A 26350-nucleotide genomic window follows, 5' to 3' on the forward strand; every position below is an offset into this window, starting at 1 on the left:
GAGACCTTGGCCAATCTGCCTTTTGATGGTTCTCGCCTTTTTGGCGAATCCCTGGATGCCCTAATTAAAGGGGTCACGGGGGGTAAGAGCACGCTCTTACCTCAATCCCACAAGACTAAGACGGCTCCTGGAAAAAAGAATGCTTTCTTTCGGCCCCCTCAGGGGTCCTTTCGTGCCTTTCGGTCACACTTTGGGGCAAGCCGTCCAAGGGTCAAGGCTCCCGCAAGAAGCCGTGGGCAGGTAAGCAAAAGTCCGGCCAATCCGGTTCTGCGGCCCACAACAGTGCGGCCTGAAGGGGCGCCCTCACCCAATTCACAGGAAATCGTTCGATCTGGCTACTAGATCGAGTTTCTCTCTCGGCCGGAGAGCAGATTTTTTCCCTCAAGTCTTCTGTTATCCCCGGAGCGTTTGCGGGACCTGCATCTAGCGGTGCAGGACCTGAGGGCTCAGGGAGTGGTGGTCCCGGTGCCTCATCGGGACAGATTTCGAGGGTTCTATTCCAATCTGCTCACCGTGCCCAGGAAGGAGGGCAAGGTGCGTCCGATTCTGGACTTGAAGGCGCTGAACCGCTTTGTGCGGGTGCGCAAGTTCCGCATGGAATCCCTGCGGTCGGTGGTGGCTGCCCTGGTTCCGGGGAAGTTCATGGCTTCCATCGACTTGAAGGATGCGTATCTTCACATCCCGATTTTCGAGGGTCACCAGAGGTACCTTCGATTCGCCATAGCGGAAGATCATTACCAATTTGTGGCATTGCCTTTTGGTCTCGCCTCGGCTCCGAGGGTGTTCACCAAAGTGCTGGCACCGGTTCTGGCTTTGTTGAGGGCCCAGGGCATTTCGGTTCTGGGGTATCTGGACGATATTCTGGTTCGGTCTGCGACCAGCCAGAGTCTGGAGAAGGATCTGTCCGTCACGTTGCAGACTCTGCAGGAGTTTGGTTGGACGATCAATTTTCCAAAGTCGACATTGTGCCCATCGGTTCGGATTTCTTACCTGGGTATGATTCTGGACTCTGTCCAGGCGAAGGTCTTCCTGCCGGAAGAAAAACTCGCAGCTCTTCAGGAGGCAGTCAGGTCCCTCAGGGACGTTCCATCTTCGTCCATTCGGACGTGCATGCGGTGTCTGGGATTGATGGTCTCGGCTTTCGAGGCGATTCCCTTCGCCCAGTTTCACACACGGGATCTCCAAGCGGAGATATTGTCCAAGTGGGACGGGCGTCCGCAGTCTCTGGATCTCCAGATGTCGTTGAGTTCTCAGACCAGAAGGGATCTTCTGTGGTGGCTTCAATCCCCCTCAGTATGGGGGGGCAAGTCTTTTCGTCCCCTTTCGTGGACGGTGATCACCACGGACGCCAGCCTGTCGGGCTGGGGTGGTGTTCTGGGCGTTCTGTCCGCCCAGGGTGTTTGGTCGACGGAGGAATCCTCCCTTCCGATCAACGTTCTGGAACTGCGAGCGATACTCCTCTGTCTTCGTCGTTGGATGGACAATCTTCACGGCTACCCGGTTCGGGTGCAGACGGACAATGCCACGGCGGTGGCTTACATCAATCACCAAGGGGGCACCAGGAGTGCCCGGGCGGCTCGAGAAGTGGCCGCGATTCTGTCTTGGGCCGAGACGCATGTCCCGGCAATATCGGCAGTTCACATTCCGGGGGTGGAAATTTGGCAGGCGGATTATCTGAGCCGCCAGACCCTGGACCAGGGGGAATGGTCCCTTCACCCGGCTGTCTTCCAGATGTTGTGCGCGAGCTGGGGTCTTCCGGAGGTAGACCTGTTCGCGTCTCGTCTGAACAACAAAGTACCAAGGTTCGTGGCAAGGACGCGCGATCCTTGGGCAGACGCGTCGGACGCGTTGGTTGCCCCGTGGCATCAGTACCAACTGATGTATGCATTCCCACCGATTCAATTGCTGTCCAGGTTCCTTCGCGGAACCGACCACGGTGATTCTTGTGGCACCGGACTGGCCTCGCCGGTCCTGGTACGCAGACCTCGTAAATCTGGCAATCGACGCCCCGTGGCGTCTGCCTCTTCGAGAAGATCTTCTGTCGCAAGGACCGATCTTCCATCCTGCCTTACAGTCGCTGGCTTTGACGGCCTGGCTGTTGAAACCGAGGTCCTGAAGAACAGGGGTCTTTCCCCTGAGGTCATTCACACCTTAATAAATGCGAGGAAGTCTTCCTCGGGGAAGGTTTATTACCGTACTTGGAAGGCGTATTTTGCCTGGTGCGAATCCAGGGGTTTCTCTCCTGACACTTATTCGGTGTCTAGGGTGTTGCCCTTCCTTCAGACGGGTGTTGACCAGCGTCTGGCGCTGGCCACGATCAAGGGTCAGGTGTCTGCTTTGGCCGTTCTTTTTCAACGGCCTGTGGCATCTGATTCTTTGGTTAGCACTTTTGTGCAGGGGGTACGTCATCTGATCCCTCCTAGGAGGGACCCTCTTCCCCCTTGGGACTTGAATCTGGTTCTATCAGTATTGCAGCGTGCTCCTTTTGAAAGGATCAGGGAGATCTCGCTGTCTTTGTTATCCAAGAAGGTCGCCTTTTTGGTGGCTATCACCTCGGCTCGTCGAGTGTCGGGGCTGGCAGCCTTGTCCTGCAAGTCTCCGTATCTGGTTGTGCATTTGGACAAGGTGGTCTTGCGACCTAACCCTTCTTTTCTTCCAAAAAAGGGTTTCGGACTTTCATCTCAATGAGGACGTTGTCCTACCTTCGCTTTGCGCGAAGCCGAAGCATCCGACAGAGGTGTTGCTTCACTCCTTGGATGTTGTCCGGGCGGTTAGAGTCTATCTCAAATCGACTGAGTCTTTTCGCAAGTCGGATGCCTTGTTTGTCCTTCCGGAAGGTCTTCGGAAGGGCATGGCGGCGTCGGCTTCTACAATCGCCAAATGGATCAGGCAGACCATTGATCAGGCCTATGCTTTGGAGGGGAAAGTTCCCCCTGTACCTGTGAAGGCGCACTCTACCAGATCTCTGAGTACGTCTTGGGCCTGTCGTCATGGGGCCTCTGTGGCCCAGGTGTGTAAGGCGGCGACTTGGTCGACCGTACACACTTTCACGATATTCTACAGAGTAGATGTTCAGGCATCGGCTGATGCTTCCTTTGGCCGCAAGGTTCTTAGTGCGGCAGTTCCCTAGAGCCCTTGTTACGGGTTCTTTGGCTTTTTGCGATATTTGTTTTTTCCCTGGGTTTTCTTGCTCCTGTTGAGCGAGTGTTTTGTTCTTATGCCCAACTGGTTTCCTTCCTTTGGTAAGGTTCCTTTCTCTGCTGGGGAGACGGCGTTGCCTTGGGCGCGGCTGCGTTCTTCCCACCCCTCATGTTTACACTGCTTTGGGACATCCCCATTGGTGATGAATATGAAGTGGGCGGCGACTGTCGGAGGACGTAAGAGAAAACGGAATTTTTGTAAAATCTTACCTGTAAAATTCCTTTCTCTGAGTCCTCCGACAGTCGCCGCCCCCGCCCCTCTTTTGGGGTTTTGATGTACTCTCTACTGCTATTCCACTGAAACTGAGTTGGATACAGGAAGTGGAGGGTTATGTACTGAGGGGACCACCCCCTGGGGGTGGGATATGTTAAAAGTCTTTGTACTAACATATTCTATTGCCTAGCTACTCCTACGGAATAGAGGACATAACCCCATTGGTGATGAATATGAAGTGGGCGGCGACTGTCGGAGGACTCAGAGAAAGGAATTTTACAGGTAAGATTTTACAAAAATTCTGTTATATACAGTGGGGAAAAATTATTTGATCCCCTGCAGATTTTGTAGGTTTGCCCACTGACAAAGAAATTAAGGGTCTAAAAGTTTTTAATTTATAGGTGTATTTTAAATGATAGTCAGAATATCAACCCAAAATCCAGTAAGAAAACACAATACAAATGTTATAACTTGATTTGCAGTTCAGTGAGTAAAATAAGTATTTGATCCCCATGCAAAATATGACTTAGTACTTGGTGGAGAAACCCTTGTTGGCAAGCACAGAGGTAAGACGTTTATTGTAGTTGGTTACCAGGTTTGCACACATCTCAGGAGGGATTTTGGTCTATTCTTCTTTACAGACCTTCCCTAAATCCTTAAGGTTTCTTGGCTTTTATTTGGCAACTCAAAGTTTCAGCTTCCTCCCATAAATTTTCTATAGGATTAAGGTCTGGAGACTGGCAAATCCACTTCATGACCTTAATGTACTTCTTCTTAAGCCACTCCTTTGTTGCCTTGGCGGTTTATTTTGGGTCATTGCCATGCTGGGAGACCCATCCACGACTCATTTTCAGTGTTCTGGCTGAGAGAAGAAGGTTTTCATCCAAGATTTTGAGGAACACATCCATTGACCCCCCTCAATGTGACAAACTCGGTCTGTACCTTTTTTAAAAGAAAAGCAGCCCCAAAGCCTAATGTTTCCACCTCCGTGCTTGACTGTAGGGATGGTGTTCTTAGGGTCATAGTCAGTATTTTTCTTCCTTCAAACACCGCAAGCTGCGGTAATGCCAAACAGCTTAATTTTTGTCTCATCTGACCACAGCACTTTCTCCCAGTCCTTCTCTGAATCAATTAGATGTTCATTGGCAAACTTCAGACCGGCCTGTACATGTGCCTTCTTGAGGGGGACCTTGTGGGCACTGCAGGATTTCAATCCATGGTGACGTATTGTGTTACCAATGGTTTGTTTGGTGACTGTGGTCCCAACTGCCTTGAGATCATTCACAAGCTCCTCCCATGTAGCTCTGGGCTGATCTCCTACTTTTTTCATGATCATCCTTACCCCCATGAGATGAAATCTTGTATGGAGCTCCAGTCCGAGGGTGATTGTTGGTTATTTTGTATTTCTTCCATTTGCCAAAATTCTCCCAACAGTTGTCTCCTTCTCACCAAGCTTCTTGCTGATGGTCTTGTAGGCCACCTTAGCCTTGTGCAGGTCTACAATCTTGTCCCTGATGTCCTTTGACAGCGCTTTGGCCTCGCCCATGATGGTGGGTTTGAATGGAAGAAAGATTCTGTGTGTCTTTTATACACAGAACGAATTGTCATTAGGAGCACCTTTTTTAAATTGACAGGACTTGTCTGTGTACCACATGAGCACATACTGTAGTCCGTCTGTGGGAGCCAGAAATATTGTTGGTTGGAAGAGGATCAAATAGTTATTTCACTCACTGAACTGCAACGCAGTTAATAAAATTTGAATTATGTGGTTTTTTTCACAATGTTTGGTTGATATTCTGTCTCTATCATTTAAAATACACCTGTAATAAAAATAATAGACCCTTCACTTCTTGTGTAAGTGTGCAATTTTACAAAATCTGCAGGGGATCAAATTTATATATTTTTTTCCCCACTGTATATATTATTATGCACATTTCCAATCAATATGCTTTCACAAATGAAATGCTACAAATGTGCAGATAGTGAAATCAAAATGACATAGAAATTTGTCATTTTGATTTCACTATCTGCACATTTGTAGCATTGGAAAAGTATGTATGTAATATATATGTATGTGTATATATGTATGTATGTGTGTGTATGTATATATATATATATATATATATATATATATATATATATATATATGTGTGTGTGTATGTATATATGTGTGTGTGTTTTAGTTCCAAGACAGCAAGTCTTTCTGTTGCATGATAAAACTCAAGCTGCTTTAGACCAAAAGAATTGGAAGCCCTAACACAAAACCAATAGGAAAAATTAGCTTTGTCTCGTGATTGCTTTAATACTTTTTGTCTCTATTTGAAATACTGTGTAGCTGTCAGTTAAAGTATGGTTCAAGGCAAAACTTTTAGTTCTGGATAGAGTGTATTTTTAGATTGGAACACCTGTCAATTTGTATTGCCATCTGAGCACCGTTTTATTCATCCTCTAGTTGTCCTTTTTTACTATGAAGTAAAAGTAAATCCCAAATTTTGGGTTGTCTCCTGAAAAGTTAGAGGGGAAATCTTCTAATGGGGACGCTATTTCCTGTAACCTGGAGGTTCTCAAGAAATTCCCTTTGCAGGAATATCGTCTCACTTCCTGTTTGGCTGTGGGAAAAATGAAGCAAAATTTCTGCAATGGGACACAGAGAAAAAACAAATGACGGGGGTTTACACCCTCCCTTGCTCTAACCAAAATGTGGGGGGGGGGGGGTAAAGTTTTGCCTATACTTGACTTGGACTTTACTTTTCAAGAATTTTTAATGAAGTGATGTGTTATACAAGTTGCTATTAGTTGTATGGTTTGTTCATGAGGATTACTATAGCGAATTCCATTTTAAGATGTTTTTTTAGAGAGTTGAAATAGGATTTCCAATCCGTTACTGTGGATTGTATGCATATGTTGCTTTATTACATTCAAGTGCATGCCTGTCTTTTCACACACAATGCCCCATTTTTTTTTTTTTTTTTTTTTGGCTCTGTGGCTCCCACTGCTGTCTTAGCCAGTGAGGAGGGCGAGTCCCCGGAGAGCCTAGGTTCTTGTACACATCGCTGGATCGGGATGGGGCTCAGGTAAGTTTTTAGGGGGGCTGGAGGGTACTACTGCACAGGGAAGGTTTTTAACTTTTCATGCATTCTGTGCTAAAAACCTTGAGCCTTTAGAACCACTTTAAAGCCAATGATTTTAATTAAAAGGACTTATTTGATTTTATAATTTTTCAGTTGATCCACTTGCATTACATTTTTTAATTGTAGTTTATTATGAATGCTCAGGTACAGGTTTTGGAAGATGCAGAAAACAGTGAGGTGGAAAGGCCAAACAAGAGTGAAAATCTTGAGGAACATGAAGGTTGGTACAAAAGCAAGTATATCACTTTCCCATAATGAAACTGGATATGCAGTGATAAACTGCTAAACACTTAACATGCTGCTCCAGGTGATATTGCACTCAGTCTATATTTTGATCTCGGGTGCTGGCTTGGATCGTCTCCATCGAAGCACTCCAATAAACCAGCAACAGTTATACAACACTGCTCACAGAGATGCAAAATGATGATAAAACAGCGGGTAGAAAAAGAAAGTGCTGTGAAAAACGTATTCCTGCTGACTACTTTGCATCTCGCTGTGTGGTGTTCTGTTGCATGGATATGCAGCCAGTCCTGTTTCCTTTTTTTTTTTTTTGTCGACGTAAACCATGCTGCCTTCTCTTCTGATAGACAAATGTACATCCTAGAAGAATTGTAAAGTTGTGTACATTTTCTATCCACAGGAGAATCCCACCCCTTCCATAATTTTGGTGACATTGCCCATACACCATTTACACAAAAAACAACCCTGTAACATCCACTCTTTTCTTCCTCTGCACTGTGATTGACCAAACAAGCTTGTTTCACCTAAATTCTGATAGTGGCAGCAAATCAGTGACTGTACACTGATCCTCCTGGTCCAGGCATCCATCATGTAACCGGCATTTTGGTGTTTTGCTAAAGATATTTAAATTGGAGAGATGTCGTTTTCAACTTTATTATCTGTATGCCAGCAGTACATCTTAATGAGTATGCTGATGGTAATCAGAAAGCAAGTCTGCTTCTCGTACGATATGGACCCCCATTATATATTTGTGATACCTTGGAATTGCATAAATGCAATTTTCTCCAATCTCTTTATAAAAAAAAACAGATATATAAGGTTAGCAAAAACAATATAGGTCTCAATAATTTTGACATCTTTGTCCGTATCGAATGGGATGCTATTCTGGTCCCAATTCTTTCCTAGAACTTTAGGAACAAAGTGTTCAGTGAAGCAGATAAGAGAAGGAAGAGGTAGGCATCTTGATTACAAAAAATGATTATTATTTACGGCAGGTAAAATAAGTATTAAATGCATCACTATTTTTCTAGGTATATATATTTCTAAAGGTGCTATTGACATGAAATTTTCACCACGTTGGTAACAACCCATGCAATCTATACATACAACCAAAAAACATAACAAATGCATTCAGAAATTGTTATATGTAATAAAATTGAATCACACAGGGAAAAGGTATTAAACACGCTAACTGAAATGTATTCAATACTGTATATAGGTGTGCTCCTTCTATCCAGAGCAGTTTCATTGTTCATACTTTAAATTCACTAGGTCAATGTAATTTATATTCTTTTTTTCTGCAGCAAATTTATCATCCCCTCTTTCATTCCCCATTTAAATTGAAAGAATCCCAAGACCTAATAACATTCGGGCTAATACTAATCTACAAATCTAAACAAGCATGGTATTGTCACCCTTATTGCTCAGGCCAACAGACCAAACATATAAACACAAGGGGTCTTTGGACTTGAATTGAGTTTTAAAATGGCTCCTGAAAACCAAGTAGTTAAATTATGTCTACCAGGAAATAAAATTAAGGTCCAGCTATTTTTTTATTTTTTTTTTACACACAATATTCAGTAAGCATTGTTTGCATTTTTACAGAATTTTCTCTGCAATGGAAATGTGTAATGTCTGTTTGCGCTAATAAGGTTGTGATTTGAATTTTTTTTCTTTTTGTAAAGGGTCTAAACAACATATGGAAGAGGAGAGAAGTGTGAAGGAAGAGGAGAAAAGTGTGAAGGAAGAGGAGAAAAGTGTGAAGGAAGAGGAGAAAAGTGTGAAGGAAGAGGAGAAAAGTGTGAAGGAAGAGGAGAAAAGTGTGAAGGAAGAGGAGAAAAGTGTAAAGGAAGAGGAGAAAAGTGTAAAGGAAGAGGAGAAAAAAATAGAATCCCAGCCTGCTACAAGGTCTGAAGAGGTAAGTTGCTTGTATTAAATATGTGAAACCACACACACCTTTTTTAAAAAAAAAGTAAGCATATGGCTGAAGAGTATGTATAAAAAAAAATGTGCTTCACTAAGGTCTCGGCATTTCCCCAATATTACAAATATTTCTTTGTTTACATTTACCTGTCATCTGGGAATCCCCATATTATCACCCCACCCTCCACTCTTTTGACATTATGTAAATTTATTAAAATTTAATTTTTTATTTTTTTTTTTACATGTGGTCACCAGAGCAAGTGTAGTGTCCCTATAGTGACATTGTGTTGCTATGGTGGTGATCATGTTCAGTGGCCGGCTACTCTGATATCACTGTATGTCAGTGGTGCCAGCATTGTCTCTGATTACCGCCACAGCAGTACAATGTCACAAGACCAGTGCTGACGGTCAGTACGCCTAATTGCTGCATCTCAGTCAGTTTTTCTAAATGCTACCACCACACCAATTGCAGTGTCCCAGATCACTGCCGCACCAGTTCCAGGGTCCCTAAATTGTCACCCCTGTCCCAGTGTCCTCATATCGATGTATGCCAGCAACAGTGTTCCTTATCACTGTCACACCAGTGTAAACAACCGTGTCTGATTATTGCCACACCAGCCCCAGTATCATCAGACACCTAAGTCAGCAGCACTATTCCTGATTGCTGTCCCTTTAGTTACCAGTGTCACCAGACCAGTGTAAGCTAGCAACAGTGTTCCTAATCTTTGCAACACAAGTTTCCTTGTCACCAGAGCAGTGCAGCCAGCAATAGTGTTCCTGATCAGCGCCACACCAGTAAAGTATTGCCTCTTCCTGCCACCTGTACTAACCTGGCCTGTTGACCATTTTTCTGCCTGCTTCCTGGGCTGATCCTTTGCCTGTTTGACGACTATGCGTCTGCCTGCGTCTGAACTGACCCATATGCACATTCTGATAACTATGCGCCTGTGTGACCCCAGTTCTAGCCATCTCCTGCGGACAACTGCACTCCTAGAACCACAGAAAATCTTTTGGCCTGTGAACATGACCTACCAGTAGGCTAGGCTTTCTTGACTTGTAGGAACTGGGACAGCTATAGGTGATGCTACACTAAGCCATATTACCTAACCACTCGTTTCAGAGGCAGCCATTACATGGTTTTGAAACAATTGGCTGATTTGTCTAAAACGCAAGATACAATTTCAGATATAATGTCAGATATATAATCAGTCCAAAAAGTGAAAAAGTCTCACGCATGTGGCATCGCCATGCTTTGGAGGAGTAGCAGAATGTGTTTTGAGGTGTAATTCTAAGTGTGCCAATGCTATCTGTGAGAAATATCTTATTAAATTGACAACTTTGTGTTAAAAAAAAATATTTTAATTTTAGTATTTTCCAAAAACTTGTGGCATAAAGTCTTCAAAAGACTCGCTGTACCTCTTAAAAATACCTTGGGGAATTAAAGATCCTACACTGAGGCGTGCTATGTTTAAGGTTTTGTCCCAGTATGATCTGTCAATAGTATGTCTGCAGGAGACACATTTGACTAAGGACACTACATCCATCTTGAAACATAAGCTATTTTTAAGTCCATATCATTTGGTGTACTCGGCATATGCCAGGGGTACAAGCATATTGCTATCTTTCAAATTACAATTCTCCTGCAGAAATGCATCTATAGATCCCCAGGGGAGATATGTTGTTGGTATGTGAGGTTTTGTCCACGCGATGTATTCTAGGATCTATATATATCCCTCCTCCATATACAGGTGAGGTGCTACGAATAGAAGATACTTTAAAAGCAGAATATTCAGACTATCCCCTGCTACTGATTGGGGACTTTAATGTCAGTAACCCTAGTATGGACAGACACCCTGGTGTTACACAAATGGAAACCCCGTTTTATAGACACGATAGAGAGTTGGGAATGCATGATATTTGGCATCTACATAATCCGACAGCACATGTATATTCATGTTGCTGTAGTACCTTTCACACTCTATCCAGGATAGATATGATTTTGGGTACAGATAGGACGTTATCATAGGTCTCGGAAGTTCAATATCTGACTAGGGGGCTCTCAGACCATTCTCCTGTTTTAATTACTCTTGATAAGATCAAGCCACATATTATGCCCACCTGGGAGGGTTCAGGCTTTTTGGTTGGAGGCTATAGCTGGGGATGATATAATCAATACATCCTTGACAGAATTTTTCCAGCATAATACTGAGTCTACCTCCCCGCACATTGTGTGGGACACAATGAAAGCTTTCCTCAGAGGGGTGCTACTTAAAACCATTAGTAATTATAACAAATTTGCCAGTGAAAGCTAAAACACTCTGATAGAGGAAGTCCAAAAAAAAGAAGCCCTATACAATAATAATCCCACCTCTTCTAATAGGTCCGCTTGGAGGGACATTCAGCAACTCTATAGGAGGATTATCCTGGATAGGGCTAAGCATTCAGGATTTCTCAATACATGTAGGAGCTTGAAGGAAGGTGAGAAAACAGGGCGAATGTTGGTGGTTATTGCAAACGCTCAAACCCAGTCAAATTTTATTACAGCTATTAATACGGCAGAGGGAGTTTGTTCTGATAATCAACAGGACATTATAGAGACCTTTCAGACCTTTTATGATGATTTATATAGGAGTAAGGTAGATTATCCTATGGACAGTCTTAGAACCTTTTTGGGAACATTGAGGCTCCCTTCTGTTTCTGATGCTGCAAGATGTGAGCTAACTAAACGCCCCTTTGACTTTGGTTGAGCTAAAAGGGCCAGTTGCACACTTCCCGGGGGGTAAGACACTCAATTTGGATGGCTTACCAGTGGAAATCTATAAACAATATGGAGGTATATTGCTTCCAGAACTTTTGAAAGTTTTCAATCAAGCTCTGTATTCAATGGAACTTCCAGAGTCAATGAGGGATGCATGTATTATAGTGATTCCCAAGCCAGGAAAAGATGTATTGCATCCAAAGTCTTACTGCCCAATTTCATTACTGAATACGGACGTTAAGATTCTGGCTAAGGTCTTAGTATCTAGACTCAGTAAAGTGATCTATAAGTATGCCTGTGATGCGTGTTGGAAATATCTTCTAAATTAACCTTGTGGTGTGTTAAAATTATTTTCTTTCCTGCATTTTCTAAAAACTTTTAGGGGGAAAAAAAACATTTTCAAACAACTCACTATACCTTTTAGAAAACACTTGTGCTCGTTTTGTGGGTACTGTCCAAGTGCTCAAGGTTCTCCAAAAACATGATGGGAAGTCTGAAAACTAGATGCGTAATTTGTGTAATTTATGTGCCTTGAAAGCTCAAAGGTGCTCCTTGGATTTTGTGTCCCTCCATGCATCTAGGCTGTGAAAAAGTCTCACACATGTAGAATCACCATACTCGGTAGGAGTAGTAGAATGTGTTTTGAGGTTTAATTCTAAGTATGCCTATGCTGTGTGTCAGAAATAACTTGGTAAATGACAAATGTGAAGAAAAAACACATTTTTTATTTAATTTCTTTATTTTCAAATAAATGGGGACAAAACGATTACAAAACTCACCATGCCTCTTACTAAATGCTTTGGACTGTTCACTTACCAAAAAGGGGTTGTTTGGGGAGTAGTAAAAGCATAGTTCCTTAAGCGCTGAAAACTGTGGGTCATGCAGTGATGTGTGGCAACCAAAAACAATAAGGATTTTTCCAGAGCCAGTGCAGCTGACAAAAAACATTTGGAAGAATGTAGCATGAACAAGAGCGATTAGACAGCACTCCTAGGGCTGGATATCAAGCTGGTGAAAAAGTAAATAATCCATGAGAAAAAGCAATGTTTTATTCCATCAATGAACACAGTCATAACTGAGCAATAACACGAAGATAAAAAAATGTAAAAAGAGCCAGTGATACCACTGTGAAACATCAGGGCATTGAGGGGATTAACACCATCCGAAGGGCCAGCTGGTAGAGCATGGAGGTGTGCCAGTAACCATGCTAGGGAGGTGGAAACCTGGTCCAGGAGGGTACCATCTGATGTCTGGAGTCGAGGGCAAAGGCTGGTCGGAGGGTTGCACTGCCGTAAAATGCAGGGTGGCATGTGGCAAACCGGAAAGCCCAACCGAGAGATCCAGTGTCACTGCCTGAGGCTGTGTGATTGGTGGGAAAGAGACAACCTGGGAGCAAACGCAGAGACCAGGGGAGCCAAGCTTATTGATGGGCACACCATGGTGATGTGCAGTGCCAAACGGGATGTGTGGAGAAATGATGGAAGCCCGTGTACCAGCGTGGAATGCAGGCTCATCTGTAGCAGTGACTAAGCGTTTTTTGTCTTTTGTCAAAGTCATGGGTAGACGGCTTACAGATCGGGGAGCAGGGAGTGGGCAGAGCTATTTGGGAGCCTGAGAATGCTTATTAACCCCTCACTGCCCATATGGTAATACTTTGTGAAAACAAGCCTAAATCCTATTTAAAATCCAAAAAAACACTAACGATAAGTAATACTTATAAATTTATAGTGACTGGGGAAGTTAGGGTATGTAAAAAAAATACTAAATAATATGGTTAGATAATTAAAAAAAAAAAAAAAAAAAAAACACTAATATCGTGCATGGGGAGTCTAAATAAATGCAAAGGGAACAAAAAGAGAAAAAAAAAAAAAATATATATATATATATATATATAATATAATATAATAACACTGATGACAATATGATGGAATTTGTAAATGAAAGGATTAAATAAACAGGACCCATACATATATATTATTGTTGTATAAAGAATCCACTCTAGGAGCATAAGGTTAAATTATGCTATGCATTTCTTATTTGTTGGACAAAAGCAATCCAAACCTATAGATCCAAAAAGTTTCCCTCCTGCAATGGAGGCAATGGAGGGAAAATCTATCATCAGTAAGTGAGCCCCTGGGGATCGCTTCAGTTGCTAAAACTAAGCACTTTATGCCATTATTGTGCGTCTGATGAAAATTCAGTGGAACCCTAAGCTCAGTCTGTCCTTTTTTTAATAATTAAAAAGGGGGGGGGGGGGACCTGACAGATCGCTGCACCAACACAAGCAATGTTGATGCAAAGTTCTTCCATGCAGTGTCTTTGTGTTCTGACAGGGAGCTCCCCCTGCCAGAACACACTGCTCAGCACTCGCAGCCTTTATCTGCAAGCGCTGATCTTTTCTGAACTTAAGAGTTGTAAAGGCAGAAGGTTTTTTATCGTAATGCTTTCTATACATTAGGATAAAATGACTGTGTGCAGCAGCCTCCTCAGCACCCCCTAATGCGTACCTGAACCCATCTCTGCCCAGCGATATCCACGAGTCCCTTGGCCATCCGGGACTCTCCCTCCTAATTGGCTGAGACAGAGCCACGGCGCCATTGGCACCCGCGGTGGCCCATTGGGAGAGAGAGAGGAGAGGGGCATGGCTGAACCACAGCTCCATGTCTGAATGGATACACGGAGCTGCAGCTCGACACCCGTAGCAAGCTGCTTTCTGTGGAGGTACTTGATAGGCGGGAGGGACCAAGAGCAGCAACAAGGGACTCGAAAAGAGGAGGATTCAGGCTGCCCTGTGCCAAACAAACTGCACAGAGAAGGTAAGTATAACTAGACTTTACCATCACTTTAAGAAGAGGTTCCATTCCAGGAGCTTATATTTTTAAGTAGAGGACTTGCTGTGTATACTGTATACCATAGTTTGTAAACTCTAACTTTCCTACAGACTAAGAGCCCATTCACACTAGCACGACTTGTGAGGCGACTTGTGTAGCCCCAGGTCACTTGACATAACAAAAGCAATGTTAATCAATCAGTGCTGTCTTAATTGGCACTACTGAAGTCGCTCCGACTTCAGAAAAGGGACCTGTACTACTTTGAGGCGACCTCTGATCCGACTGTCCCATATACTTCAATGGGAGTCGCCTCCTTATCTTAATTGAAGCGACTTGTTATCAGACTTTCCAGGAAGAAGAAAGAGATTAGCCAGGCATTCCCCACAGACAAAGTCGCCTGTCTCTTCAAAGTAGTGCACAAGTCTCTTCCAAGTCTCTTCCAAGTCTCCAAGTCACAGGGCGACTTTCTGGTCTTGGTAGTGTGAACCGGCTCTCAATATACGTTTATTTGCGGGGTTTTTTTTTTACCATATTTATTTATTTTTACCGAGGAAATGTATCCGAATACATTTTGCTTAAATTAATGAAAGGTTGACAACATTTTATAACCAAAACTTAGAATAACGTTTTTGTGGTTTTTTTTTTTTTTTTTTTTTTTTTTTTTTTTCAAAATGTTCAGTTATCTTTTCATTTTTGTGGCAAAGTGGCAAAAAATAAAAAAAACCTTGTGAATAAATAGCACTAAAAGAAAGCTCTATCTGTCTGGGAAAAAAATGATAGACATTTATTTGGGTACAGAGTTGCATGCCTGAATAATTTGTCATTTAAAGTGTGAGCACTGAAAACTGGCCTAGGAAGGAAGGGGGTGAAAGTGTCCTGTCTTGAGGTAGTTAAGGGGGGATAGTGTGCCCTGGATCGATGAGCACAATGGGCAAACCAGAACCATTTTGGAAGATTTCAAATTTTACTTTCAGAAATCTTATTAGTGCCATGACTACTCTTCAGCATTATTCTGAATATTGTTTAGTTTGTATGTTTTTTTAATATCCAAAGGCCAACAGCTGTGTTCACGCTTAGTCACTTACGCTTTTCCTGTTTTTAGGAACCGCCTAAGAGAAAACGAGGACGACCTCCAAAGAACCGTACCCTGTCTTTATCTACAAACACAGATGCTGGTAAGGTTCTTGAATTTTACATGAAAACTCTTACATGTTTACAATGGTGTGTGGGGAAAAAAAAAAAAAAACTATAGTTTATTTTCTAAGAGTACACAGGTTAAATTATTTTCAAGGTTTAATAATTTCCATGTCTAAGCTTCAGCACCAATCCATAATAGAGCTTAGAAGTGTGGGGATGCTTCAGTTCGAAGGTGGCAAGGGAGTATGGCTGGTTAAGTGTACATGGTTGCAGTACTGGGACAAGATCATCCAGTGTTCAGGGCAAAGATGCCAAATATCGCCGGAAGAGTACAGGTGATAGCACAGCCCACACTTCCTCCCATCTCTATTCCTCTCCCTGCCACTTCCAGCGCTAGGCTGACAGAAGTGATGCTACTGTCACTACTCCTGTCAGCCTTAGTAGAAGGATTTTGCCCCTTCCCTACAATACACGCTGCGCCAAGGGCAGCCGTCCCTTCTGCTGACCTTGTCCCGGCCCTGCATGCCTGGAAGGGTGAGCTACATGCAGAAAGTAGAGTAGGTGTGCCTTTTAAGCTGATCACATTATAAACATTATTGTATTCTTAAGCCAAAAGACCGCATTCATTCATTAATGCATTTAATTTCTTTCTTGTAGAAGTGAAAAAAGGAAGTTCTGAAGAAGAACATGCTGTCTGTGTAAGTATTTTAGGAAAACCGTCTAAAATCTTAGATTTCTTGAATTCAGATATTCTACGTAAAATTACTGAGTGCTAATTTTTGGTAATCTTTAAAATGTATAGTTTGATTAGTCATTTGCTTGATTAACATTTTTTTAGTGGTATCTTTTTTTAGACCATGTTTTATTATTTTATTTTTGTTTTCTAAATCCAGCAAAAAAGACAAGCTGAGAATGAAGCCAGTTTTAGTGAAGGTATGTAAAGAAATATCCATGCATTGTTATAGGCCATGCTTAACAAATACAGTGAGTTTTTTTATTTAGAACCCTACAAGTACTAGTTTGCATATATTTGGTATTAACAGGAATTATGGCTGCTAATCCCATAGCCATAAAACATATTCTAACAATTTTGGCCTGGCTTTTACATGCATCCATTAAAAAATTGGCAGTCAGGCCCTCTCATGCCTTTTTAAATCAAAATGTCATAGCACCAATCGGTGTTGTAAAACAAACGATCTTCATTTCAGGCTGCAAAGCAATAAAATGTGATTTGAAAGGGGGGGGGGGGTCATTCTTTTCTATACCCACTGTATGAAAGTTTGCATCGTTTATATCCACAGAAGCCAGAAAATCTCCCTGGTGAAGGGAGACAACACCACATCTGGTTTATGCCCGCTAGAATTTTTACACCTAAATGTAAAGATTTGAGATTTGGAGATCCATGATGAGGCAAATTAACCCTGTGTGTGTTGAAAACAGTGAACATGTTTAGGAAAACCACCAAAACCTTTTTTATCCAGCTGCATTTACTCAGTGCAATTTATAACATCCAAGTGAAAGATAGAACACGAACATGTCAGGAAAAAAAACAAAAACTGAATCAATGAGTTTGAAAAAGGATCACCCCCCCCCTTAAAAATGAATAACACAAGATTTGTCAGTCAAGCAACAAAATGTGATTATTTTAAAGGGGAGTGATTCTTTTCCATACCCACTGTAGGTCTATATTTCCAACTTGGCGACACTAGTGATTCTGCTCGCATCAGCTTGGCCAAGGAGAACATGGCATTTTGGCATTGTGGCCGAAGAAGGGTCAGGCAGCTACCAAGTCGACAATTTCTGGTGCATCTGTCAGCTTATTTATCAAGCCTATGATTTCAAAGGAAAGGCTCCGCCATATCAGGTGATGACTCTAGATTCTACCAGGAGTGTTGGGGCCTCCTGGGCTGTCAATCACCAGCCTTCGGTGGCTCAGGTTTGCAAGGCCACAACCTGGTCTTTGTTTTACACCTTGTACAAGATTTTCAGATGGATGGAAGAGCTGCTGAGGAGGCATCCTTTGGTTGCAGTTTGTTACAGGTTGCTGTGTAGTTCTTTTTTGGCCTGTCTGTGGTGACTGTGTCTCTCTCTACTTATTAGCAGCGCTCTAGGACATCCCTATAAGAAAACAATAATATGGTGGCTCTGTGTTCCTTGATGTATGATTAAAAAAAGCTGGATTTCTCTTTCCTTCATTGACGGAATGGCTGCTCTCCATAGGAGTAGGACTAGGTAATAAAGGAATAGACTACGCCTATAGGGCAGTCCCAGGGATATACTCCCACTTCCTGCTATAGGACTTCAGTTTTTTTCTGCCTAGTCAGGAGTAACCTGGTTCCTTGCTTGGATCTCTGGTCCTGGCATTTTTTCCTTTTTAGGCCCCATGCACATAGGGCTTTTTTTGCAGCTGCTTTTAGGAGTGTCAGGCTTTTTTTTTTTTTTGGGGTCGCAGCTCCATGTTATTCTATGGCCTCATGCTCACACAGGCTTTTACGAGCTCCAAGTGGCATAGGCGTTTTTAAGCTGAAAAAAAAACCCAGGGCCTGTGCGTTCTGATGACCAGCATCAGAGCTGTAAAAACATCTGACGCTGCTAAAGGCTGATTAACATTGCTTATACAGCATTAAGCCATGTTGTATGTTTTTTTTTTTTTTTGTTTTTTTTCTTGTAATGTGAAAATCAATGGTTCCCTATGGGAGCCTATTGATTTGAATGGAAGTCGCGTCACAAGTCAGATCAGGATGATCCGACTTGTAGTGCAACTTGCGCTCTGAGGATCTTGAGGGGGAACTTCACCCCAAAATACGAAAAAACAGCATGGGGGTCCCCCCCAGGTTCCAAACCAGGCCCTTCGGGTCTGGTATGGATTTTGAGGGGAGCCACTCGCCGAAAAAAAAAAAGCGTGGGGTCCCCCCCCAAAATTCATACCAGACCCTTATCCAAGCATGCAGCCCGGCAGGTCTGGAAAGGGGAGGGGACGAGTGAGCTCTGCACTACCCCCACCCCAAAGCACCTTGTCCCCATTTTGAGGACAGGGCCTCTTCCCGACAACCCTGGGCGGTGGTTGTGGGGGTCTGCGGGCAGGGGGCTTATCGGAATCTGGACGCCCCTGTAACAAGGGGGCCCCCAAGATCCCGGACTCCCTACCTATGTGAATGGGTATGGGGTACATTGTACCCCTACCCATTCACCCCATAAAAGGCAGTGTATGTAAATAATGACAGACGGTTTGAGAAGTCCTTTATTAAAAATCTTCCTCTGGTCGTCTCCTTCCTCCGGCCCTCCTCCGACGATTTCTCCGGTGATTTTGCCGGCCCCGGTCTATGCAGCTTGTTATATAGCCATTAGGGGTGTGGCATCACCCGGAGACCCCGTCCCTTTGTCATCTGTGATGACATAACGGGACAGGGTCTCCGTGGTAATGTCACTGGGAGGCCATGCCCCTAATGGCTATATAACAAGCTGCATAGACCGGAGACATCGTGGAGAAGACCAGAGTAATGCCCCGTACACACGTGCAGATTATCTGCAGACTTTTGTCTGCAGACTTACCTTTTCTATGTAGTGCAAGGGCCTGCTGGATTGCATACAAATTGAAAGTGTTTAGGTTTGACCTCATATTATATGGTTTTGGTAAGTCTGCAGACAAAAGTCTGCAGATAATCTGCACGTGTGTATGGGGCATAAGGTTTTTAATAAAGGACTTCTCAAAACGTCTCCTGTCATTACTTACATACACTGCCACTACATTCACATAGGGATGGGATCCGCCATCTGGGGGGCCCCCTTGTTACAGGGGGCGTCTATATTCCGACAAGCCCCCTGCCCTCAGACCCCCCACAACCACCGCCTCAGCATGGGGACAAGGTGCTTTGGGGTGGGGGGTGCAGAGCCATGTTGTTCCATGTTGAGGGCGTGTGGCCTGGTATGGTCCGGTGGGGGGGCACTCGTTTGTCCCCCTTTCCAGACCTGCCGGGCTGCATGCTTGGATAAGACTCTGGTATGGATTTTGGGGGGGGGGGGGGGCGCCCACGCTGTCTTTTGTTTTTTTTTTTCCCCATTTTTGGCGTGGAGTTCCCTCAAGATCCTCAGAGCGCAAGTCGCACCACAAGTCTGATCATCCTGATTCGACTGTGATGTGACTTCCATTCAAATCAAAGGGCTGAAAGCCGTATGAAAGATGGCTCCTAGGCAACCATTGATTTTGAATGGAGGCAGAAAAACGTTGCAAAAAGCCAACGTGGCCAAACGTGAAATAACGCCAATAGAATAAGCTACTGAAAGCACGTTTTTACAGCTACTTTTTCCTGGCGTTAGAAGTGGCTCTGCAGCTCGTTTTTTCTAAAGCCCTGTGTGCATGGGGACTTAAGCTGAATTTTTTTCTTTTCTTGTCTGTTCCTGAGAGAACTACAATGAACAGCCGGACTGGACGACGCACTGGATATTCTAGATCCTTCCAGTCTTGCCAGTCTGGCCAGCGAGCACAATCCAACTTTAGCTCTGTGCTAGGTTGGCCACGACGTAGCCCCACTGAACAGGGGCTGGCCGGCGAGTTAAATGTCTCGCGAGGATGCAAAGCCCTGGTCATGACCTGAGTCCCAGCGTACCTCTGGCTTGCAGCACCCCCATTCCAAGATGCTGTGGACTGCCCGGAGTGGTGCCCGATGTTGCTGTGGACTACCTGGAGTGGTGCCCGCCCGCTCAGTTCCATGGTGCGGTGAGTAGTGTCCCCCCTCTCTCCTCTGGGAAATTATCGGGGGTGGATGGAGGAGAGCGAGGGGACACTACTCAACTGCACCTTGGAACCAGCGGGCACCACTCCGGGCAGTCCACCGCACCATCTTGGTGATCCTCTGTGCATACATTCACAAAGTTTTACAAAGTGGATGTACTAGTATCTGCGGATTCTGCGTTTGGCCGCAAAGTTTTGCAGGCTGCTGTTGCAGAGGCTCCTGCCTCTTGAGGGTGTATTTTTTTTCCTGGTAGGTGAGCTCCAGTTGTTCCTGTTGAGCTCCTGGTTGACTAAGTTAGCCCCTTTGGGAAATAGGTTTATTGCTGTGTTTTTTCCCACCCCTCACGTTGACACTGCTTTGGGATGTCCCAAGGGTCAAAGAAGATATGGAGCTGTGTCTGTCAATGAAAGAAAGCAAAAACTGGATTTTCGTCTTGCCGTAAAATCCTTATCTCTGATGTTCATTGACTATTGCACATATGGATTTATTTCCTTCTGTGTAGTACAAAAATATGGTTTTGTTTATTAAAAGTTATGTTTCTGCAATACTTTTTGATATTTGCATTCATCTTTTAGCTTTGCATTGTGTTTAAATAAGAACCAGTATACAAATATATCTGTATCAAATTCTACAGTGGTGAATTAACATTTCACTTTATATCCACAGGTGCTTCTGATCAAGATAAGAAAGATGGTGAATCCAAAAAATCTGAGGTAGGTCCCTTATACAAATTGTATATTGTGTAATAGGGGGTAATACCCTGTACATGGTATAATGAACATTTTGTTTTGACCCCCCTCTCACAACCTGTTTTTAGAAGCAGCTTTTGAACAAGAACCTATCACAGAAAGCCTTGTACTCATTCAAAAAAAAAATGCCTGAGGCGCAAAGGGAAGCTAAAACCTATGCTATCTGGAATTTGAAATCCTTGTTAGGGTAACCCAAGGCAGACCAGTTTGAGTAGAGTTGGCAGACTAAAATCTTTTTGTCTTTGTTGAGCAGTAGCATTATAGGACATTGTCAATGGTGGATGATCAAAAAAGTGACAATGGAAAAGATATTCCCTAAAATTTCTCAAAAGAAGATAATGGTAAACCACTTTTGTATCATACAAAGAAAACCAGTGGGATAGTTTGAATACAATGACATTAGACCCAATATTAGATGGTTTTACAGAAACTGTATCCATGTAATCGCCAGCAGTCAACTTGAGAGAGTCTAATAAATGGTGGTGCTCCGCAATGATCAGTATTGGGTCAGATTTTTTTTGTTTTTATTAATGTAATGGTGGCTGGAATAGACTGTATGATCATTTTTACTGATTACACTGATTTATTTTATTGCATTTTTATTAAAACTTAAAGTAGTGATTATTATTTCAGAAGGATCTTCAAGCGATGACCTGGGTAGTGATCATTGCCTCTGGCAATGTGACAATGGGGCCCCTGTCCTGCAAGGTTTAAATGCTTTTATAGTCTAAATCAGGGATTCCCAAACTACGGTCCTGCAGCTGTTGCAGAATTACACATCCCATGAGGCATTGTAAAACTCTGACATTCACATACATGACTAGGCATGATGAGAATTGGTGAGTGGACATACTGGATGCCTTTGCTGTAATACCATCAGCTGGGCTTCCATTATGCCCCCAATTACCTTTCAGAGGAGGGATGGGCCACCTCCAGGCTCACCTGCCCCCTATCTATCCATCAGCTTGCATGTGCTTCCACTGTGAAGACTCTTATAAATTCATTAGAGTTAGGACTGCAGGTAACACAGGGAGCCGTGGAGTGGCCCTGCAGCTTTCACATGCGTTTGCAAATGTGTGCTAACTAAACCCCTGTTTTGACGTGAACTGTTAGACAGGTTAATTTGGTTGGTAAGCAGACTGGCTAGCAAATTGAACTGGGAATTTTACTTTTGTTTGTTTCATGTGCGTTGCCCTTCCATGTGTTCTTTGCTATGAAGGCCAGTAATAGGTGGGGGCAGAGGCCATTTTCTTTGATGATGAGAATTGTAGTTCCTGAACAACTGGAGGGCCGTAGTTTGGGAATCCCTGGTCTTAACTACTACTAACCTGGCTCCATGCTCTGGTGCTCTGCCCCGCCATGTGGAATGCGGGGCTCGTAAACCCTGCATTGTTGGTGTTGGGTGTACGCACGTGATTGCAGCTCCATTGAGGGATTCTGCTGAAGCCAGAAGTAAAAGAAGTATTTCTCTCATCCGTTTACCCTTTGACTATGAGCATTTAACTCTTGCAGTGCAGATAGCCCAAATACAAGGGTTGTTTTTGTCACATCTTTGGAGTTCAGCTTTAAATGACTGAAAACATTCAACACTGGTAGGTGTGTAAGATTAAACACATATGGAATTGCTCCTGTACATTAAATAGAATACTGCTGGGGGAAAAAACCTGTAGAAGAACTTTAATACTTCATTATATATTGCTTATAGAACATTTGGTGGCTGCTGACCAAGATACCACTGTGCATTTTGTATTGTTTAGTTGTTTGGTCAGTCTGGCTTGTGTACAATATTCACAGCAATTTAAAGATTTCCAAACCATTTTTTTTTTTAATGGTTACTTATTGCAGATATGAGCTACCTCAGCTGTTGGATATACTGTATATAGCTTTTAAGGCTACACTTGCAATGTCCTAGATGTCTCTGTGTTTCCTTAATTAAAGTAAGTTTGAAGTACTCTTTAACAGTATGTTGGCAGCACCACTGCAAAATGATAGATGCAAAAGCAGGTACAATCTTGGGATATGTAGTAATTTTATTTTTGGATGTATCTGGGGTGTGAAAATACGGCTTTGGGTGTAGTCCTGTAAGAAGGGTATTAGATTTTACCATTATATAGAAGGGTCTCTTTACAGTAAGAATGGTTATGCTGCAGAACATCTCACCACAAAAGATTTTTGCTAAATGGTGAGGACTGATTCAGGGGTCCAGTTTAGAAAAATTGTTTAGTAAAAAAATTGTTCTAAAAACCAAGTTTTGGAGACAGTCAAACAATGAAACCGTCTTGACATTTTCTAGGTTACAGAGTCAGAAAGAAGTCCTGGAACTGTACCACGAAGAGGAAGAAAAAAGAGACGTTCGCAAAGTTCTTCTGAGAATGAGAATGGTATTCATTACCTAATATTTAAACACAAGCACTCTCCACTGCTAAATTTTTAAGCAAAACACCTGCCTGAGATACCTCAGATGGAAGAGGTATTTTTGACTCTTGGATACTAGCTCTGGAACAATGTTCTGTCAATAAAGCCAAATGTTTTTTTGTATTAGTCCTCTAAAACCACTATATAGCCCGAGAAATAGAAAATGCTTCTATTTGGGGCTTTACACACTGGCAATTTTTGCTTTATGGCAAATGGGCCGTTTCCAAAGTCTGCTCTTAAAACCATATGTATTTTTATAAAACCATTTTAAAATTTATAATCCACTGAAGTTTGTTTTTGGTGCATTTCCCAACATGCATTCTAATAATTTTTTTTTTTTTCAGGGAGAATTCATTTTCATATCCTCTGGACATCAAGATGCACATACAGTTGTACCCCTAAGTTTACATACCCTGGCAGAATTTATGATTTCCTGACCATTTTTCAGAGAATATGAATGACAACACAAACTTTTTTCTTTTACTCATGGTTAGTGTTTGGCTGAAGCCATTTATTATCAATCAACTGTGCTTACTCTGATCAAAAGTTTACATACCCCAGTTCTTAATACTGTGTATTGCCCCCCTTAACGTCACTGACAGCTTGAAGTATTTTGTGGTATTTGTGGATGAAGCTCTCTATCTTCTCAGATGGTAAAGCTGTCCATTCTTCCTGGCAAAAAGCCTCCAGTTCCTGTAAATTCTTGGGATGTCTTGCATGAACTGCATGTTTGAGATCTCACCAGAGTGGCTCAATGATATTGAGGTCAGGAGACAGATGGCCACTCCAGAACCTTCACTTTATTCTGCTGTAGCCAATGACAGGTCGACTTGGTCCTGTGTGTAGGATCATTGTCATGTTGAAATGTTCAAGTACGTCCCATGCGCAGCTGATAAATGCAAATTTTCCTCCAGTATTTTTTGGTAACATACTGCATTCATCTTGCCATCAATTCTGACCAAATTTCCTGTGCCTTTGTAGCTCACACATCCCCATAACATCAGCGATCCACCTCCGTGTTTCACAGTATGAATGGTGTACCTTTCATCATAGGCCTTGTTGATTCCTCTCCAAATGTAGCGTTTATGGTTGTGGCCAAAAAGCTCAATTTTGGTCTCATCACTCCAAATTACTTTGTGCCAGAAGGTTTGAGGCTTGTCTCTGTGCTGTTTGGTGTATTGTAAGAGGGATACTTTGGGGCATTTGCGTAGTAATGGCTTTCTTTTAGCGACTCGACCATGCAGCCCATCTTTCTTCAAGTGCCTCCTTCTTGTACATCTTGAAACAGCCACAACACATGTTTTCAGAGTCCTGTATTTCACCTGAAGTTATTTGTGGGTTTTTCTTTGCATCCCGAACAATTTTCCTGGCAGTTGTGGCTGAAATTTTTGTTGGTCTACCTGACTGTGGTTTGGTTTAAACAGAACCCCTCATTTTCCACTTCTTGATTAAATTTTGAACTGCAGATTGGCATTCCCAATTCCTTGGATATCTTTATATATCCCTTTCCTGTTTTATACAGTTCAACTACCTTTTCACCTTTTCCCGCAGATCCTTTGACAATGCTTTTGCTTTCCCCATGACTCAGAATCCAGAAACGTTAGTGCAACACTGGATGAAAGATGCAAGGGCCTGTCAGGAGTCCAGAAACTCATTGACCTTTTATACACGCGCACACACACACTAATTACAAGAAAACAGATCACAGGTGAGGATGGTTACCTTTTTTAGCCATTCAAACCCCTTTGTGTCAACTTGTGTGCATGTCATCGGGCCAAAATCACCAGGGTATGTAAACTTTTGATCAGGGTCATTTGGGTAGTTTCTGTTGTCTTTCTGATTTAAACAGGGTAAACGCAATTGATTGATAATAAATGGCTTCAGCCAAACACTAACCATGAGTGAAAGAAAAGTTTTTGTGTTTTATCATTCGTATTCTCGGAAAAATGGCCAAGAAACCATAAAATCTGCCAGGGTATGTAAATTTATGAGCACAACTGTAAATGCATAAATGGTACACTTTACACGCTGCCTTATTCATTCATATATGAAGTGCGTTTTCTGGAAACCACTCCAGAAAAACGCGTCAAGACTCTGCTGTTGTAATTCTCACCAAAAATAAAAGCTGAATTTGATTTGGCATCAGCCTCTTGTAATTTTCTTTATAGTAGAACCCAAAAGGATGGTCAGTGCTGTATGCCAGGTGTGCTGCATGTACACTTGCACATAGGGGCATGAAATATTTTCATAACGCTCTTATCTGATCTGCAAAAAATCACACCACTCTGGAATCCAGGGTATTAGGCCTATTTCACACCGCCGTTTAGCTGGGTCCACTGGATTGCTAAAAAGCCATGTGAAGGATTCCTTATGATTCACAAATTGTAAAATTCTCCTCCAAATCAGGCTGCAAAAAAAAAAAAATTGCAGCATGTCATTTGACCTGACTTATTAGTTGAGTCACTCAGCGTTACTGTTTAACTTCTCACACAGAGCAATATATATAATATACCTTTGTCTGATTTGCCATGACAGAAGGCTCAGAGCCAGAAAAAAAGCGCAAGAAGACAGAAAGTACTGAAGAGGATGAGGAGGAAGAGGATGAAGATCAGGAAAATAGTGATAGCGAAGAAGAAGAAACGCCTAGAGGGGCAACAACAAGAGCTGCCTCCCGCCTGGAAGCCCAGAGGTACAGAACAAGTGGAAGATGGCATAGAGCATTTTTCTGTAGAGTTTTGTCCTTTTCGTTTCCCATACCACTTCACTTAAAATAAACCAAACCTCAGATAAATTGCCATTGGGGACCTCCTTCTGAAAATAGCTTGGTTATACTGACCCTTCAATTCAGTGAGTCGCTGACCAGGCACAAGTGTACAGCAAAATCAAAATAGTCTTTATCCGCAAACTTGTCAGAGGTTAACCATGATGGCTATGCATGTAACATTTGCTATGATTCAGCAGGTGCAGATTTCATGTCTTTAGATTAGATATGCTTTCATGTGTACAGCATCGACCGCCT

The 26350-nt window shown here is 42.9% G+C and overlaps 1 protein-coding gene across 1 annotated transcript in view; it reads left to right on the forward strand.

The window, feature by feature from the left end:
- The window catches only part of BOD1L1 (biorientation of chromosomes in cell division 1 like 1), a 75493-nt gene that overhangs the window by 41492 nt on the left and 7651 nt on the right, over positions 1–26350 (forward strand). Inside the window, exons 12-19 of the mRNA XM_082249846.1 lie at positions 6690–6765; positions 8471–8703; positions 15400–15472; positions 16092–16132; positions 16328–16367; positions 20834–20880; positions 23210–23297; positions 25876–26020. Of these exons, the coding sequence (XP_082105972.1) occupies positions 6690–6765; positions 8471–8703; positions 15400–15472; positions 16092–16132; positions 16328–16367; positions 20834–20880; positions 23210–23297; positions 25876–26020 (743 nt within the window). The remainder of the gene's footprint in view (positions 1–6689; positions 6766–8470; positions 8704–15399; positions 15473–16091; positions 16133–16327; positions 16368–20833; positions 20881–23209; positions 23298–25875; positions 26021–26350) is intronic.

This window comes from Pelophylax lessonae, assembly GCF_965119305.1.
Source record: "Pelophylax lessonae genome assembly, chromosome: 1".
NCBI lineage: Eukaryota > Metazoa > Chordata > Amphibia > Anura > Ranidae > Pelophylax > Pelophylax lessonae.